The 16083-nt window shown below is 40.8% G+C and overlaps 2 protein-coding genes and 4 non-coding genes across 6 annotated transcripts; 1 reads left to right on the forward strand and 5 right to left on the reverse strand.

Moving 5' to 3' along the window:
• The first annotated feature begins 81 nt into the window (after positions 1–81).
• b3gnt5b (UDP-GlcNAc:betaGal beta-1,3-N-acetylglucosaminyltransferase 5b) lies at positions 82–5159 on the forward strand. The gene is made up of 3 exons (XM_040142877.1): positions 82–129; positions 236–355; positions 2300–5159. The coding sequence occupies exon 3, from the start codon at positions 2619–2621 to the stop codon at positions 3780–3782; it is 1164 nt and encodes a 387-aa protein (XP_039998811.1). The 5' UTR covers positions 82–129; positions 236–355; positions 2300–2618; the 3' UTR covers positions 3783–5159.
• Positions 5160–9702: 4543 nt separating this feature from the next.
• Positions 9703–14805, reverse strand: eif4a2 (eukaryotic translation initiation factor 4A). The gene is made up of 11 exons (XM_040143273.1): positions 14685–14805; positions 13707–13764; positions 13465–13597; positions 13009–13148; positions 12434–12602; positions 12239–12348; positions 11755–11898; positions 11164–11301; positions 10946–11035; positions 10596–10675; positions 9703–10512 (listed from the first exon to the last, which is right to left on the reverse strand). The coding sequence occupies exons 1-11, from the start codon at positions 14711–14713 to the stop codon at positions 10368–10370; spliced, it is 1236 nt and encodes a 411-aa protein (XP_039999207.1). The 5' UTR covers positions 14714–14805; the 3' UTR covers positions 9703–10367.
• Positions 11452–11635, reverse strand: LOC120799518. The gene has a single exon (XR_005708843.1). It is a non-coding gene; the product is annotated as a small nucleolar RNA SNORA81 (small nucleolar RNA).
• Positions 12001–12182, reverse strand: LOC120799519. Its single transcript, XR_005708844.1, has one exon. It is a non-coding gene; the product is annotated as a small nucleolar RNA SNORA81 (small nucleolar RNA).
• LOC120799520 lies at positions 12704–12778 on the reverse strand. The gene has a single exon (XR_005708845.1). It is a non-coding gene; the product is annotated as a small nucleolar RNA SNORD2 (small nucleolar RNA).
• LOC120799521 lies at positions 13348–13422 on the reverse strand. Its single transcript, XR_005708846.1, has one exon. It is a non-coding gene; the product is annotated as a small nucleolar RNA SNORD2 (small nucleolar RNA).
• Positions 14806–16083: the final 1278 nt, after the last annotated feature.

The raw sequence follows: 16083 nt of genomic DNA on the forward strand, positions 1-16083 counted from the left end.
TAGACCACTCCCACACTGAAGTGGGACGGGACAAGAAGAGTCAAGGCAACTGGCTCATTTACAAGCAACTTAGAGTCTACACACTGATGGGAGAGGAAGGATCAGAAAAAAACACTCACACCTTCAATGGTATTCTCACACAGACACACACTCCTCCTCCACACAGAGAGCTTGACTGTTAAACGAAGGACTGATGCCTGTCTTTGACCTGATGCTTGCTTCCTGTCATCTGAAGGAAGAGTAAACTTCAAGAAAAGGAGAGGATCTGTCTAGGAGGAAAAAAAAAGACTCAGTCAGGAGAGGAGACTGTTGCTGCCTCCGTATTGGATCCTCACAAAGATATTTTATTTTGCCGGTGAGTGTTTGAGTGATCAGCTGAGTAACGGTGTACCCTTCCCTCTTTCGCAACCCCTCTGTGTGTGTTTGAAATCTATTTATAAGAATGATGACTTTGGAAATATGAAGGTTTGGTGGTTCATTTTCACGGTGCTTCTTTTAGATGCAGCTTAGGCACTTGCCCTTATATTTTTGCTCCATCGAAGGCTTTTGGTGTTTTACAATATAGAACAGCACTCGGACAAGAATGACAGCAGCACAACCTGTTTACAGTACACGATAGTGGCAACTCCTTAAGAAAACAGAATGAACAGAACAGAATTACCCTTAAACAACTACAAGTAACCACTGTTCACTGCAGCCATTACTAGACCACAGAAATACAATAAAATAACAGTTATCTAAGGAAAACTGTCAAAAAAAAGTATGTGTGGGAAAAATGGGAAAATAGGGAAAAATCGGACAATTGTGATTTTCTTACTCAGCAAACAAGATTATTGGGTTTTATATGGTATTGTACACCAGTTACCAGAGGGAAGGCTAAGTCACAAAATTATAACCAGTAACTGGTTTAATGTTTTGACTTAGCCTTCCCTGTTTCAAGATCATTACAAAACATTTTCATGTAAATCATATGTACCAGCCTTTTATGAGATGGAAAATATAGTAATGATTTCATACTAAACTACAATCTGTTTTGTACATGATTATACAGTACATATATAAGTAGTAAAAAAAAGCATGTTATGTGGCTGAACAGCTGCCCATACCTCGTCCTTAAAATGACAGCTCACCCATATTACAAAAATTTATTTTTGTCATTCTCATCGCTATATTGGTATCTATCCATGCATATAGTGTTGGTGTGACTTGAGAGTTCAGCCTCCACTTACAATGGAGGTGAATTGAACTTTTGGTGCTCAAACAAATTGACAAAAAAAATGGAAAAATGTAAAAAACAAACAAACAAACAAAAAAAAAAAAAATGTATAGTACACTTTTCCAGCCTGGACAAGTTTTCCATATAACTAAGAATAGGGTGCAACAGTAGGTTTTTCTGTATAAGAACAGGGGGCTGATGTTAACCAGAGGTGAGGCACAGTTTCTCATTATCAGGCAGAGAGAAAAGAAAGCCATTTATGAGCCAGTGACCCCATTAGGCATAGGCCATCCAATGCTGTTTAAAAAGCTCTCGGGGTGCGGTGGGAGTCCCAGGCCCCGGGCCCATCATGATCCCCCCTTGGTTTTAGCCCAGGCCTGGGCGGAAGCAGGCTATTCTTGTACCACATTGTGCTGCAGAGCTATTCTGACACTGTCCATTGTGTTCAAATGCTTTCCATGACTCTCAGCGATTTCAGTGGGTCTGCGCCTTAAACCCCTCCATTATGGATGAGCTTGTATTGCAACATTTGCTGTGTAGGCTTTTGCATTCAGTGACAGCCCCCCAACCCCCACCCCACCCCACCACCAACACCCACCCACCTACTAACTTTTGACTTTTCAGCGAACGTTACTACTCAAATGCGAAGGTCAGATCCAACCACAAGAAAATATTCTGGATGTGAGCGCATGCTTTCTCTTTCCAAGAAATACAAGTGCATTCGTAATTTACTGTGTGAAGCTTAAGTTGACAGCAAATAATCAATTTATGACCATTAAAAAAATGCTGCACATGAGACAACACATTACAAAAGAAATAAATGCCTGTAAAATCATAACCCAACGTGACAGTACAGAAAAACTCCAACAACATTTGTTACACTTTGTTCCCAAATAAGGAAGGTATTTGCCAACCAGACATTATGAAAACATGATATTTTTGCATTTCCACTTCCTGATGTTGAAAGAAAATGAAGCAGTACTATGATTTGTTGGTGTCATGGGTTATATATTAGGTTAAGTTTTCCTGGGATCTATATTCGTCAAACTCTGTCACCATGGTCAATGTGTTCTCTCTTCAAAGATCTTTCAGACGACAGCTTCATGGGTGAAAGATGAATCTCCATCTACTGGGTGACTGTGAGCGCGTGAGTGATTCTGCTGCAATGGAGGATGTTTCCAAGCAGACCCAGTGACTCCCACTGCCGCCTGTGCCTCCTGCTGAATGCGGAAAGCCTAGGATGGAAGACCCAGCACGTGCTGCTCTGAGGCACTGGAACAACACTCTCAACCTCCACAACCTCGGTCATCTTGTCTCCTCCGCACACAGTGACACAGCCCGGTGCTTCACCACCATCACCCACCAGACAGGGACAACCGCCACGGGGTGACCAGATTCCAGGATGTTTTTGAAATTCCGCCGAATACGAAGATGCCAGTGTGTGCAGCTGATGACCACCTGCCTGGTGCTGTCAGTGGTGATGGTTTGCTGGGAGCAGCTGGACAACGGCGTCGTCAGCCACGTCAAGTCTTACTCCTACCGCTACCTAGTCAATCGCTTCATCTACATCAACAAGAGCCTCACTATCCAACGCGAGCAGGCAAGAAGCTTTAGCAACTTCCGCTACCTGCTGGACCACCCGGATAAGTGTGCCGGAAAGGACGTTCTCCTCCTCCTCTTTGTCAAAACGTCCCCAGAGAACATTGAGAGGCGAAACGCCATCAGATCTACCTGGGGTAATGAGACCTACATCCAAAACACCCTGGGAGTGACAGTCAAGGTGGTATTTGCCTTAGGAGCACCTCGGACCAAAAAGGAGGAGCCTTCATGGAGTAGGAGGAGCGGGGTCGGCTTCCAGGAGCAGCTCATCCACGAGGACCTTCTCCATGGGGATTTGATCCAACAAGACTTCTTAGACTCCTTTCACAACCTGACCCTGAAGCTGATCCTGCAATTCCATTGGATGCACAGCCGCTGCGCACACGCCCGCTTCCTCATGACTGCTGACGACGACATCTTCGTCCACATGCCCAACCTGGTGAGCTACCTGCAGGACATGAGCAGCAGAGGCGTCACACACTTCTGGATTGGTCGAGTGCACAGAGGGGCGCCGCCCATCCGCAGCAAAGACAGCAAGTACTATGTGCCCTTTGAGATGTACCAGTGGCTGTCGTACCCTGACTACACAGCTGGGGCCGGGTATGTTGTCTCCAGCGACGTAGCAGACAAAGTCTATCAAGCCACGCTGACCCTGAATGCCTCACTATACATAGATGATGTGTTTATGGGCATCTGCGCCAACGCCATCGGTGTGACCCCACATGAGCACGTCTATTTCTCAGGGGAGGGCAAAGCACCTTACCACCTGTGTATCTATGACCAGATGATGACCTCACACGGACATGTTGAGGATATCTATGACCTGTGGAAGGCAGCGACACACCCGGAGGTGAAACAGTGGACCTCTGGACTCATAGGCAGGCTGTACTGCACAGCTGTGAAAATAGCTCTCCTTTGTAAACCCTACTATTTCAACACATACCCCTGCAAAGCAGCCTTTTTGTAGTAGTACTATTAAGGTGTGAGTGTGTGTCAGCGTGTGACAGAGATGGAAAGAGTGTGTCATCCTGTGGATCATAATGAAATGAGGATCATTGCTGCAAATATTACCTCAGTCCTCTCAGTCGGACACCCATGTCTGTTAAAAGACTGGAGCATGTGGTCTGTGTTGCAAGAAGCAAAGAGATCACATGATTTATCTCTGTTACTGTTAGTGTGAGATCACCAACACATCAACGAACTGTAGTCTCGTTGGTGTAATACTGCGATAACACTGGCTTTGGACTGACTGCAGAATGTGTTGAAAAAATAGTTCCTAAAAAGATGATGTTCACATGCTATCCCAACCCAAATCTCTAATCAAACATATCTTAACACAAAGCCTCCTCATTTACCTATTTCATTACAGTAAGAGTGAAATAAATACGCATTTGAAAGCATTTTCAAACCACTTATGGCCCTATAAGGAGGTCTGTGTTTCTAAAATGATGACTCGAAGGAGAGGCACCACATTTTTGTGGTCATGATGTGTGAGTCAGTGTAAAAAAACACAGGCCAGTGATGTGTCAGATCTAAAAATGTCCCCATGTCATGAAGTGCAAGATTCCTCACAATGAAGTAGAATAGTCATGTAGAAAGACTTAACAAACATTTCCTGTACAGTAATGATGAGCAGCAAAGTGTAGGCTCTAAATTGACAATTTTGTTATAAGAGGTTTCTTCCTTTTTTTTTTGTAATTTCATTTGTGAAAAATGTTTTTTAATGAAATAAAATCTACACGCTGTCGTTAGTTTTCAAATAGTGTCTAAGTACTTTATTATTATTACTAGAAGTAGTAGTAATAGTAATCAATCATGTCAGTTTGTTGGCCAGGGAACATGAGCTCAGGAAACATCTATAGTATGAAGAAACACTGCAAGAGTCGAAGGTTTCACTGGTTTGTCTGCATAACTGTTTCATTACAACTTCAAGGGGAACAGTATATCTCAAAACAGTGTCATTACTTCAGAAAATTGTGCCGTGTAAACCAGATACATGAAGCACTTTGTTTTACAGACAACAACATGTTGTAAAACAGCAAGTTCTCCCACAGTTAAAGTGTTCATTTACACTTGAGAATGACACATTTCCAGTCTGTTTCTAAGAGTACATGTCATGGACATGTCATGGATTAAGCGTGACAACCCTTGTCCTAGTGGCACTTTGGCTCAGTAGAGAAGAAACGATTAATTTTCCAACCTGCCCTCTCTGTGAAGAGTTTGCATGGGTTTTTTCATAAAGGGTCATAATCCACAGATAGTTTTGAAGAGACCTGAGAGTTCTGTAAAATTTTCTGTTAAAGGAATAGTTTAAATTATGGGGAATATGCGTAATCACTTTCTTGCTGAGGATCAATACCACTCTCATGTATGTCTGATAAATATAAAACTACAGCCAGGACACAGTTAGCTTAGCTTAGCCTCAAGCAATGGAAACACGGGGAAACAGCTAGCCTGGCTGTGTGTGCAAAGTTTGAAAAAAATCTCTTTACCAACACTTCTAAACCTCACTAATGTTATATCTCATTTGTTCAATCTGTGCAAAAAATAAATTGTAGTTTTACAGGAGTTACGTACTGGACTATTTCTTCTGCTGGGTGCAGTCACTTCTTGAAGTTTCTGCTAGTTGCCTTCTAAAAACACAGTGAACCGCACATAACCCCTTGCAAAACTACAAGAAAACAAAATTTGAAAGCAAATAAGCATATTTCCCCAAATGTGAAACTATTCCTTTAATTTGTGTATTTTTCTGAAAAAGGTTCAAGTGGTAAATAAAAGAGCACGTTTCAGAGCAGCGGCAAGTGCCATGCAGGAGGTGAAAACTTGAAAAAAAAAAAAAACTAGTAAATGCGCTCAGGAGAACACAGACCTCCACAAAGGCCAATGTCACACAACATCCACCACACTTCAGAGGAAAAAAATCAAATTCATAGTAAATGATCTGGATCGGCCCCAAAATTTTATTTTGAATACCAAACCTATATGTAAAAACCTATCTTAACCATTGTGTGCTCACTGAGAGATGTAAAAGACCACTGACTTCCAGGCCACAGTCATAAATTATGTCCTTTTTTTTACACTTTTACCACACTGAGTTTACATGGGAAGCATTAAACCATACCGCAGACTGCTCTGTATATTTGCCTGTAGCACATGCACTCAGAACAATGCTCTAAAACCATATGGTTGCTGAGCTGCAGAGTGGGTTTAGGTGCTACACGAGGCTCATTAGAGTGGAAGTGCAAACATCTTGCCTGAAATTATTATACAATTTACTACCCAAACACTTTTTTGTAAGTGAAGGAATGGACTTGCGGCTGAGCGTTCATACAGTTCACTATGATTTTGTGTTAGGTGCTTTCCATCTGACATGTGATATGTGGAGCCAAAAATATCCCCGACTTCTGGCACTGCTAAAAATAATAACTAAGGCTTGCCCTCTGTCGGTGTTCAACAGACATGAGATCGATGTCATAAAACTTCACGGACAAACAAAAATGATGGCAAGTTTTTCAGTTCTGCAACTAATTGAAACAGAACGGGGCAGATACCGGTCCCGACTTATCATTTCAGAGCTAGAGTGAAATAGACTTTTTAATGCAACAAGATAGAATTAAGATTTTCACACAATGAAGGTGCGTGATGATGTAGTTATTTATCTGTTGTATTATTCTCAGTAAAAAAAAAATTCTGGAATTACTTCTTGTGTTTGTCTGCAGTGTGTTATATATCCTCTTCTCTGATGCAGGCAGAGTCGGGTTTCCTCATTGAGAATATTGAATGTTTGACCAAATTTCATCTCCCTGAATACCCATCTTTTAATATTAAAAGATGGGTATTCGTACATAAACATGTCAGTGTCTGCCAGTTTAAGGTCATGAAAATGTTGTCCCCTCCCCACCTCATTTAGACTCGCTGTGAATTGTCTGTACGTTTATTGCTCACATCTCATCCTGAAATGTGTTGTTGCTTGGATTAGTTGTTCTCCAAACAGCTGCTCTGTTTCCATGGCAACGCATAAAGAATAATTCACACAAAGGATTTAGACGGGCATAAAAACACAACCAGCTGCGTACATCTGTTTACTAAAACTGCCGAAACTGACTGGTTTCAAAACCGCCTGTGGGTGGATTTTAAGATATTGACTCAAAGATGATGAGTATGCAGTGACATTCGTTTAAATTAGAAAATCCTTTAAAGAGATAGTCTATCTTGGAATAAGAATTGGCTCCGCTCTTCAGAAACTGGTAAAACGTAACCGTAGGTCGGTTATAACAGGTATCACACAGGATTTACACATGTGGGTAAATTTGTCTGGTTTGGGAGAAGAAGCTTGCTCAAGATGAACATACTTAGTACGTTGTTGTAACCTTTTACAGATGTTGCCAATTTTGAATCCAATTTCTCTTCTTATTTCAATTTCAATCCAGATAAGATGCTTGCCCAATTTATCTGGCGAGGATGAAAATAATTTCCAGTGACTTAAAGGAAGAGTTTTAACATTTTGGGAAATATCCTTATTTGCTTTCTTGCTATGAGTTGGATTACAAGATTGATAGCACACTCCTAACTGTAAGCTAAGTATAAAACTGCAGCCAGGAGACAGTTTTCCCACCACAAAAACTGGAAATGAGGAAACTAACACAATTCTGTCCAAAGGTTACAAAATCTAATCTCCAGCACCTTTAAAGCTCACTACTTAATGTTAACGTGTTATATCACACTTGTTTAACAAGCACCTGGGTGTAAAACCTGTAGGTGGACTTTTATTACCTTTGGACTAAGCCCCCTGTTAATGGAGGGTCACAAGTGTCACGGAAATAGCAATAAAGCATTTCATTGATTAATAATTAATTGTAACGTAAAAAATGGCATAAATAAATACATTTGTTTACAGATTAATGTATTAATCTATGAATAAATAGACTAAATTACAAGGTAATTCATTATTGGATATTTTAATTGGCAATAAAAAGAGGAATTATAAAAAGAATTTACAATTGACATATGAATCCATCAATATATAGTTAAAAATAGGAAGAGATTTAAAAATCTATTTAGAAAATGCAGTTTAAAAAGGGAGATAAATAACTGGATTCACAAACTCTGAATTAAGAATACAGATTTTAATCAGGCATTTAAAAGGGGAATTTCCTCCCCCGTTTGCATATCCACCTCCCTGCTGCGTTTTCTTTTCCTATTATCTATTTGAATTTGCTTTGTCATTTAACTTCTCCTCTTACCTGCTCATTTAGCCTTTCCATGGCACTTTGGGCCTTGCGCTGGTTAAACGAAGTAAAACAATGCAAATTAGCCATGGGATTTAACAAGCTCTCTGATTGGCTATCACCTGTCAAGTCATATGTAGATGTATGACATGGATGTGGGATGGAGACATCAGGGTGGGTGCCGAAGTTAAAGGTATCTGAGGATCAGTGCTCCATTTCACAGGCAATGTCCCTTAAAATTCTCGATATGCAGATATATATATATATATATCTGCATATCAGTGATGGACATTTTAAGAGTGGAATCCAAAGGCAAAAAGCACACACACACTTATGTTCCTCAAAAGGTATTCTTGCTCCTAAACAATGTCGGAAAAAGATTGCTAGGGAATGAGATGGTTGCCCCTTTTTAAACTGCATTTTCAAACCAATTTTTAAATTTCATTATTTATGTATGAATTCATTAATGTATAATGAAAGTATGTACTTATTGACTCTTTTATGTTGTTTCTTTAAATCCCTTTTTAATTTGAACTATTCCTTGTTGATTAATATTTCATTTGTAAATTATTTTTATAATTCCTCTTTTTATTGCCTACAATAATAGTAAAATTTAGGTTTGTTTTAAACTAAAATAATTATTTTTTTCTCCTGAATCCCATCTGGACAGATTAAATGTGACGCTACAGATACAAGCTGCAGCTGGTTAGCCTAGTTGAGCATTAAGACTAGAAACAGCTAGCCTGGTTCTGTCCAAAGGTAACAAAAGTCAGCCTACGTGGCCTATGTTTTCCAATACAGCAGTTCTTTACCCACGGGTCAATCACAGACATGAAGGTTGAACCTCTAATTGGGACAATATTGCGTTTCCCCAAATCCACTGACTCGTCAGGATGTAGGTTTAATGCTAAAAATCTACTGAATTTGGTCATAAAAACTTGATCATTTCAATATATACCTATCACAATCTCACATTGAACAGGGTAGGGAGAGATGGGCATTACAGCAATGTTCTGTTTTGCCCAGGCTGATGATAATTTTGGATGGTACTGAAACCCACAGGGTAGAGAGGATTGGGTTGACTTTATCTTTCTAGATCTTGTCTGGAAACACACAGTTGCTGACGTCAAATATAAGAAATGTGTCCTGCCAAAGGCTTGAATGCCCTCTTTGCCCAAGAATAAAGGTCTCAAATGTATGAATGCACCAATGGAAAATCGGTACATTTGAAGACGTGTCATATTTTGTTTGACTGTCCGTACTTTTTGACGTGTAAGAGTTGTTGAGTTAGACATTATGCGATTTTTAAAAAAGTTTCCTCTCCTTTTGACAGGAGGAAGACATACACTAGTTCCCTATAGATTTTAGTGTGCCAATTTTCTTGGATAAGGTCTTACTGCTGGCTTACCAGTAGGTGGTGCTGGGTCACAAATCTTCCGCAACTGTGCCCAACCATTCTCCCTGCATCGTGCTTCAAACCTGCCATGTTGAGCGCATAGGTGGCTTTTCCAGTTCCAGCAGTTACTAATAGATTGTGGTCATCAGCAGCAGCAGCTTCAAGTGTTTGCCGCAGTACTACATAAAAACGCAAATAACTTCATCTCTCCTCAAGTACAAAACTGTGTGGACTCTAGTACTCCAGAACAGACAAAGCCAGTATACTTACAGCAATATCAGTTTATTAAGACATTCATACAATTCTGGGGAGGAGGAAATCTGAAAAGTAGTCAAGAGGTGGGGAAATAGCAATATACTCTGGTAAGGGTAAAACCACGTCAGCAAAATATGGCCAACCAGTGAGGAATTCTGATAGAGCAAGTGGGATAAAAAATATGATACATTTAAATTAACACATTCACAAAAAGATAACAAAAAGCAAGTGAATCTACAGTATAACATGACAAGTGCCTCTATTAAGCAGGCCCACAATACATCGCACATATGTTAGCATAACATAATTTGCAGACTTTATACAGCACTTATACCTTTTAGTCCACAAGTAAGTTACTAAATGGTGGAGAACATCTAATACACGCATCTTAATTGAACATGGAAAGAGATACCTGATAAGGACCTTAATGTTTACAGACCCCATGGCTTTGTAGCTCCAACCAGCCAGCTGTCGAGGTTAGAATCTACAACTGTCCGAGAGGGACCACCATAGAAGTCACCTCGCTTTTAACACATACCAAAATTCTGATCCAAGGTTTAGCATTGAGAAGTTTTTTTCCCCCTTGAATAATATAAGCACAATGCAAGTGGACGATCGCTATCACTGCGTTTTGAAACAAAAAAAAAAAAAGGAAAAAAAAAAATCTCAGGGCTCAAATCAGGTCAGCCACATTCATAGGCATCTCCTCCACAGTTGTATTGTAAAACGTCTCGATGTCCCGAAGAATCCTCTTGTCCTCCTCAGTGACAAAGTTGATAGCAACTCCTTTTCTGCCAAAACGGCCACCACGTCCAATTCTGGAGAGAGTAAAGATGAGCCGAATTAGACTCACACGGAGACCTGAGGTTCACATTTGGTGTAATCTATGACTCAGACTTACCTATGAATGTAGTTCTCTCGGTTTGTAGGAAGGTCATAGTTAATGACCAGGGAAACCTGCTGGACATCAATCCCACGAGCCTGACAAAAAGAAACAAGGCATTTCAATTGCATTCAAGTCTAAGAGACAGAGGGCTAAAACATTGTGCGCATGTTAATGTTGCTTGTGTATAAGTAACAGATTCCTACAGTAGAAGAACCCATTGTGGAGCACAAGCCCTAATCTCCCAAAAGTTTAGACTGCTTGGTCATTTTAGGACTGCTGCAGGATAAGAACATTTGGGGTTTTAGCTTCACAGTTGATCATTTGACATTTCTTATATATTATCCATTAAGGCACCCCATACTAACCAGAAGATCAGTTGTGATCAACACTCTGCTTGAGCCAGACCTAAACTCCCTCATAATGACATCACGCTCCTTCTGGTCCATATCCCCATGCTGTGAAAAGGGAATAGTTTTAGTTAGGAACACATGCAGCATTAATACTAACAAGCTTAGATAAGCAAATAGTGTATTTTTCTAATGGAACAGATGTAAAGCCAAGCAGGCAGAGAACAGATCGTTACCAGAGCAGAGACTGTGAAGTCTCTAGCATGCATCTTCTCTGTCAACCAGTCAACTTTTCTCCTTGTGTTGAGGAAAATGACAGCCTGGGTGATGGTGAGAGTTTCATACAGATCACACAGGGTGTCCAGCTTCCACTCCTGGAGAAATCCATGAAAAACAAGACATTATGCTAAGTAATGCACTCCCAACTGTACAAAGTAAACCTGACAAATTATTATGCAAGCCTGCAGGGGGGCTGCTTAACAAACGTCTGTTCAACTCCATATTAATTAAAAAAGGAGCAGCTGACATGTAACACAGGATCTTGAGACAAAGGACACTGGATATTAAGAAAGAGATCCCTCCGAGCCTCATTTCCGATACTGTGCCTTTAATCTCCTTCCCTGGTGTACCCATGCTTACACGGCCACATGAGCTAAACCTTTGAGGCTTGGCTCCTGCAGTTTTAGCAGGGTGCTTTAGAGAGAAGGGAAATCTATGATGTTCATAGATATACACAAAAAAAAAAACAACAAAAAAACTATAGGACTAAAATGCTAAAAATATCGCTGAATAAAGTGTTACATGGTGATGTTGGTAAGTAAACCCACCTCTCGCTCCACATTTATGTAGAATTGCTTGATACCCTCGAGGGTAAGCTCTTCTTTCTTCACCAAGATGCGAATGGGGTCTCGCATGAACTTCTTGGTCACTTCCAACACATCTGCTGGCATGGTGGCAGAGAGCAGGACCACCTGAAGAATACACATTACATGTTACTATAAAGACTCAAGAGACTATCACTAAGTCAAAATTTGGTGCAGTGTTACAAAAGTAAGACATTTAAATGCAGACCTAATTGTGGCACTGCACCTTGAGAAAAAGGCCAATGAACATTAAGAAAGAGGTTCGACCACATCTCATTGTCAGTACTGTGCACAGTAATCTTCTTCCACGCAATACTCTGCTAGCATTATTGCATGAAACAGATCAAATCTGGATCACGCAATTATAGCAGACATCTGTTAATGCAGAAGGGCGTCATATTAAACTGGTGAACTGTCAGTGCTGTGCCTGTATCCAAAAGAAACTCACTTGAATGTTTGTGCTCAGTTTCTGGAAGATCTCATAGATCTGGTCTTTGAACCCTCGACTCAACATCTCATCAGCTTCATCCAGAACAAACATCTTGATCCATTTTGGGGCTGTGTAAGAAATGCTGTGTTAGAAGTCAAAAAATAAAGTTCATATAAAAAAACTTTCCTGCTGAACAGGACTTGTGATACTTACACAGATGTCTCCTGTTAAGCATGTCGTACACACGTCCTGGTGTGCCCACCACTATGTGAGGGGCCTCAGCCTGGAGCTTCTGTATTTCGCTACGGAGATTGGTTCCTCCAATGCAGGCATGGCAGGTTGCCCCCATGTAGTCACCCAGAGCCAGAATTACCTTCTGGATCTAATTAGGTGAGACAGGAAGGGGGGGGGACTCTAGTTCAGGATAATGTGGTACATATGGCATGGCAGGACATGCAAACTTAAGTGTAGAATAACTGTTTAAAGTGATCAGTAAATAAAAAGGAACTCTCCATTTCAAGAGTCAGTCCCGAAAGATGGTATGCCATCATTTCACCCAGTTTTCCACAGCAACAAAGCACAATGAATTCAATCAAGCCAGATCACCTTTTAGACCAATGCAGCCATGGACAGAGACTACACCAATCTTAAGAGGGTACTTTGTTTCAAATTTTCAGAATTTTGACAAGTTTAAAAAAATGGTACCTTAGCACTTGAATCAGTGTCCTCAATATGCTGCCTAGGTCTGAGACACTGATGAGGTTATCGTGACCTCAGGAACAGCATACCTGCTGAGCCAGCTCTCTGGTGGGAGCCAACACCAGAGCCTGAGTCTCCTTCTGCTCTATGTCCAGCTGCTGCAAGATAGAGATGGCAAACGTGGCCGTCTTGCCAGTGCCTGACTGGGCTTGGGCAATGACATCATAGCCTAATGGCAAGGGAACAAAGATTATTATTTGAAATAGGATTTATTCCAACTCAATCATAACACAAAATGTGAGAAATGCTAGTTTGAAAGTTTGTCTCCAAGAAATCTGACAATATTGTGTCAGGTTAGACTCAATGCAGCTGACACAGGGAGTTTCTGATATAACAACTGAGTTATTGATGACTTATTTAACAGTATTGAGTGATCAGTGATGGAAAAAAGTTATCCCCATTAATGGGTAAGTCCCGAAAGATGGTTAAGCATCATTTCACTCAAATATAAATAATCCACTTCTGAGCAAATTTTGTTTCGGTACCTTTGATGCAAGGAATGATTGCCCTTTGTTGAATGGCCGATGGTTTTTCAAAACCATATGCATATATTCCCCTGAGAAGAGTCTCCTTCAGGTTCATATCATCAAAGTTGTCCGTAATCTCGTTCCAATTGCTCTGGATAAGAAGGAATGATAGCTCGTGAGTGAAAGTAAGTACATCAATTCAAAAATTACGGTTTTACACTGTTAAAAGAATATTTATGTCGTTTTAATGTGTATTTTACCTCAATGACACCATCAGGCTCCATTCCATCAGGCCCCCCATGGTCTCTATCTCTTGAACTGTTAAAGAGAAGTTAAAAGGATCAAATTTCACTTCATGCCAACTTTGACATCTTATCCCCATCACGGAGAAGGAAAGAGGTGTGGAGAATAAATTACTACCACGGGCAAGGTATAACGGGCAGCCATGCCTACCACGTGTCACGCCATGAGAGGACTACCATCAGACTTGTCCAACCGCTTCCTAAATAACGTTCATTTATTACTTTTGGGCGATTAAAACGTAAAAGCTACGTCAGATGTGCACTGAGCGGGTCCACGGTGATCCGGGTTACGCCCAGAGTATCTCGTTACAGTCCGGGGCTTCGCTGGGCGCACGTGTCAAATTCCACGAGCAGGGCTCAACTACCTGCCCCTCAGAAAATTCCCGGTTATGTAACCTCGAAAAGGTTCCAGACTGGCTCACACGCCCACTGTGGGTCATTTTTACTCGCGTATCCAAGAGAAAGTCGCATCTATGGCCGTTCGACGTGAAGCTCTGCTTCGATCCCCGCTAGCCAATATGTCGGACAGTTGGGCCTGTGCTGCCAACGGTGGCTCCTGCTGCCTGAGAATTAGGCCGAGCTGTGGCCTGCCCCGACCATTCCACGAAAGCAAAACGTTGTTTCGAGAGTACATACCGGTCTTTACACGATTTTACGTTAGCCACTACAAAACAATAATAATAGTAATAATAATTTAAAACAAATATCACATTTAATTCAAAATGGGTCGTTACGTTTGGAACTGCGGTGTAGCTGGGTAGCTAACGTCACAAAGCTAAGTGTTAGCAACCAGATCGCCCTGACAGCGGTTGGGGCCTAGCTAGCTAGATAATAAGTAATTCGGCAACATACAGAGTAAACACCAGCGTGGCGCGCATAACTACACCTAAAGATCGAGTATTATTTGAAAAAGGCGACCAAAATGAGAGCTCTTACCTGTTGTAATCAGCAGAATCGCTAGACATGATCCGTTCCCAACTTCAGCATGCGACTGGAAAGATCGCTGACGGCGATGCCAACTGCCTTTATGCAGCCGGACTATTTTCACTGATGAACTAAAAGCTCAGTTTCGTTGACAGTGCAGTCACAGTTGACTGACTTAATGTTTGGATCACACTACATTTTATTCAACATCTGCAGTATACCACGGTGTATGTCAATAACCGACAAAAATGTGAAAATTGTTCTACACTATATTTCCCAGCGGAAGGATATTGCAGTAATAACTGGTGCTTGGGCTGCTACAGTGTCCCTGGCAGGTCAAAATTCGTCCCGACAAGGTTGTGCAACAATTTTTTGAGAGAGGGTTTGTGTGAAGCCGATACATGTGGAGCACATGACATAAAGTGTAATACGTTAGGAACAAAATAGACAGGCTGAAAGAAAATATTTAAGTCTCCATAATCATTAAGCCACTTAATTGGGAGGAAGTTTAGAAGAGGAACATAAAGGCGTTAATGCAGTGTTTGAAAACATTTTTAGGTTTGGTCCTGCATTAATAAGTTAATTTAAGAAGGTTTGAGGTATATTTGATAGCAGTGAGTGAGTAAAGTATAAACCACAGCTGCTAATCACAGGTGTAGACTGCTTAATGCATTCTCTCTGTCAGAGTAAAGTGGAAATAGGTATTAAAACATAACAGTAACCCACAAGTACACAGTCCCTCTCATATGTAACTGGTGTGAATAGTGGACCAGGTGGAGAAGAGAGTCTGTAATGCCCTCACAGTTCTTCTACTGCCAACCATCTGTGTCTCTGTTGTCATCATTTGGTTACTGTTTCGTATGAAAGAGCTAACTTCTTTAGAGGCCGTGTAACCGTGGGTGTATCTGAAGATTGTCCCCTCAACTGTTGCCCCTATGTGGGTGAACTTCACTTTGATCCCTGAATGAACACATTTTGTGCAGGGATTTCCTTGTGATGTCAAGGTTGAAAGAACTGAGCTTGTATCTGAGTTTTTCCCATCTCAGAATTGTACAATTTTGATGTACTCTACTTGAATAGTTCAATTTCATCTACTTTTCATTCCATTACATTTCAAAGGGAAATCGTTTGCTTTTTACTCCTCCCCACTTATTTGACAGCTAGTTACTAGTTCCTTTAAAGGGTTAACTTTACATCCAAAACTTATGAGCACCTTTATCCACTGTTATAGATTACACTTCCCAGCAGTATTACCTCCATCTCTATTACAGCATGCTGTAGACATAAATACATCAATAATCACAATCCATTGATATAAAATATAGTTTTTAGTTAATAAATAACACTCTAAAAAGGGTTATTCTGGATATTTAAGTGAATTTTGCTGATAGTTTTACTCACATAAAATTTT

Source organism: Xiphias gladius, chromosome 14, assembly GCF_016859285.1.
Source record: "Xiphias gladius isolate SHS-SW01 ecotype Sanya breed wild chromosome 14, ASM1685928v1, whole genome shotgun sequence".
In the NCBI taxonomy this organism is placed as follows: domain Eukaryota; kingdom Metazoa; phylum Chordata; class Actinopteri; order Istiophoriformes; family Xiphiidae; genus Xiphias; species Xiphias gladius.

What these genes read in the sequence shown, in the direction of transcription:
- b3gnt5b (XM_040142877.1), top strand. Translation starts at nt 2,619, where the DNA reads ATGTTTTTGAAATTCCGCCGAATACGAAGATGCCAGTGTGTGCAGCTG.
- eif4a2 (XM_040143273.1), bottom strand. Translation starts at nt 14,713, where the DNA reads ATGTCTAGCGATTCTGCTGATTACAACAG. An exon ending in AATCATTCCTTGCATCAAAG is followed by an intron (nt 13,149 to 13,464) that starts GTACCGAAACAA and finishes CCTTGCCATTAG; the next exon opens with GCTATGATGTCATTGCCCAA. An exon ending in TGATCACAACTGATCTTCTG is followed by an intron (nt 10,676 to 10,945) that starts GTTAGTATGGGG and finishes TCTTTTTGTCAG; the next exon opens with GCTCGTGGGATTGATGTCCA.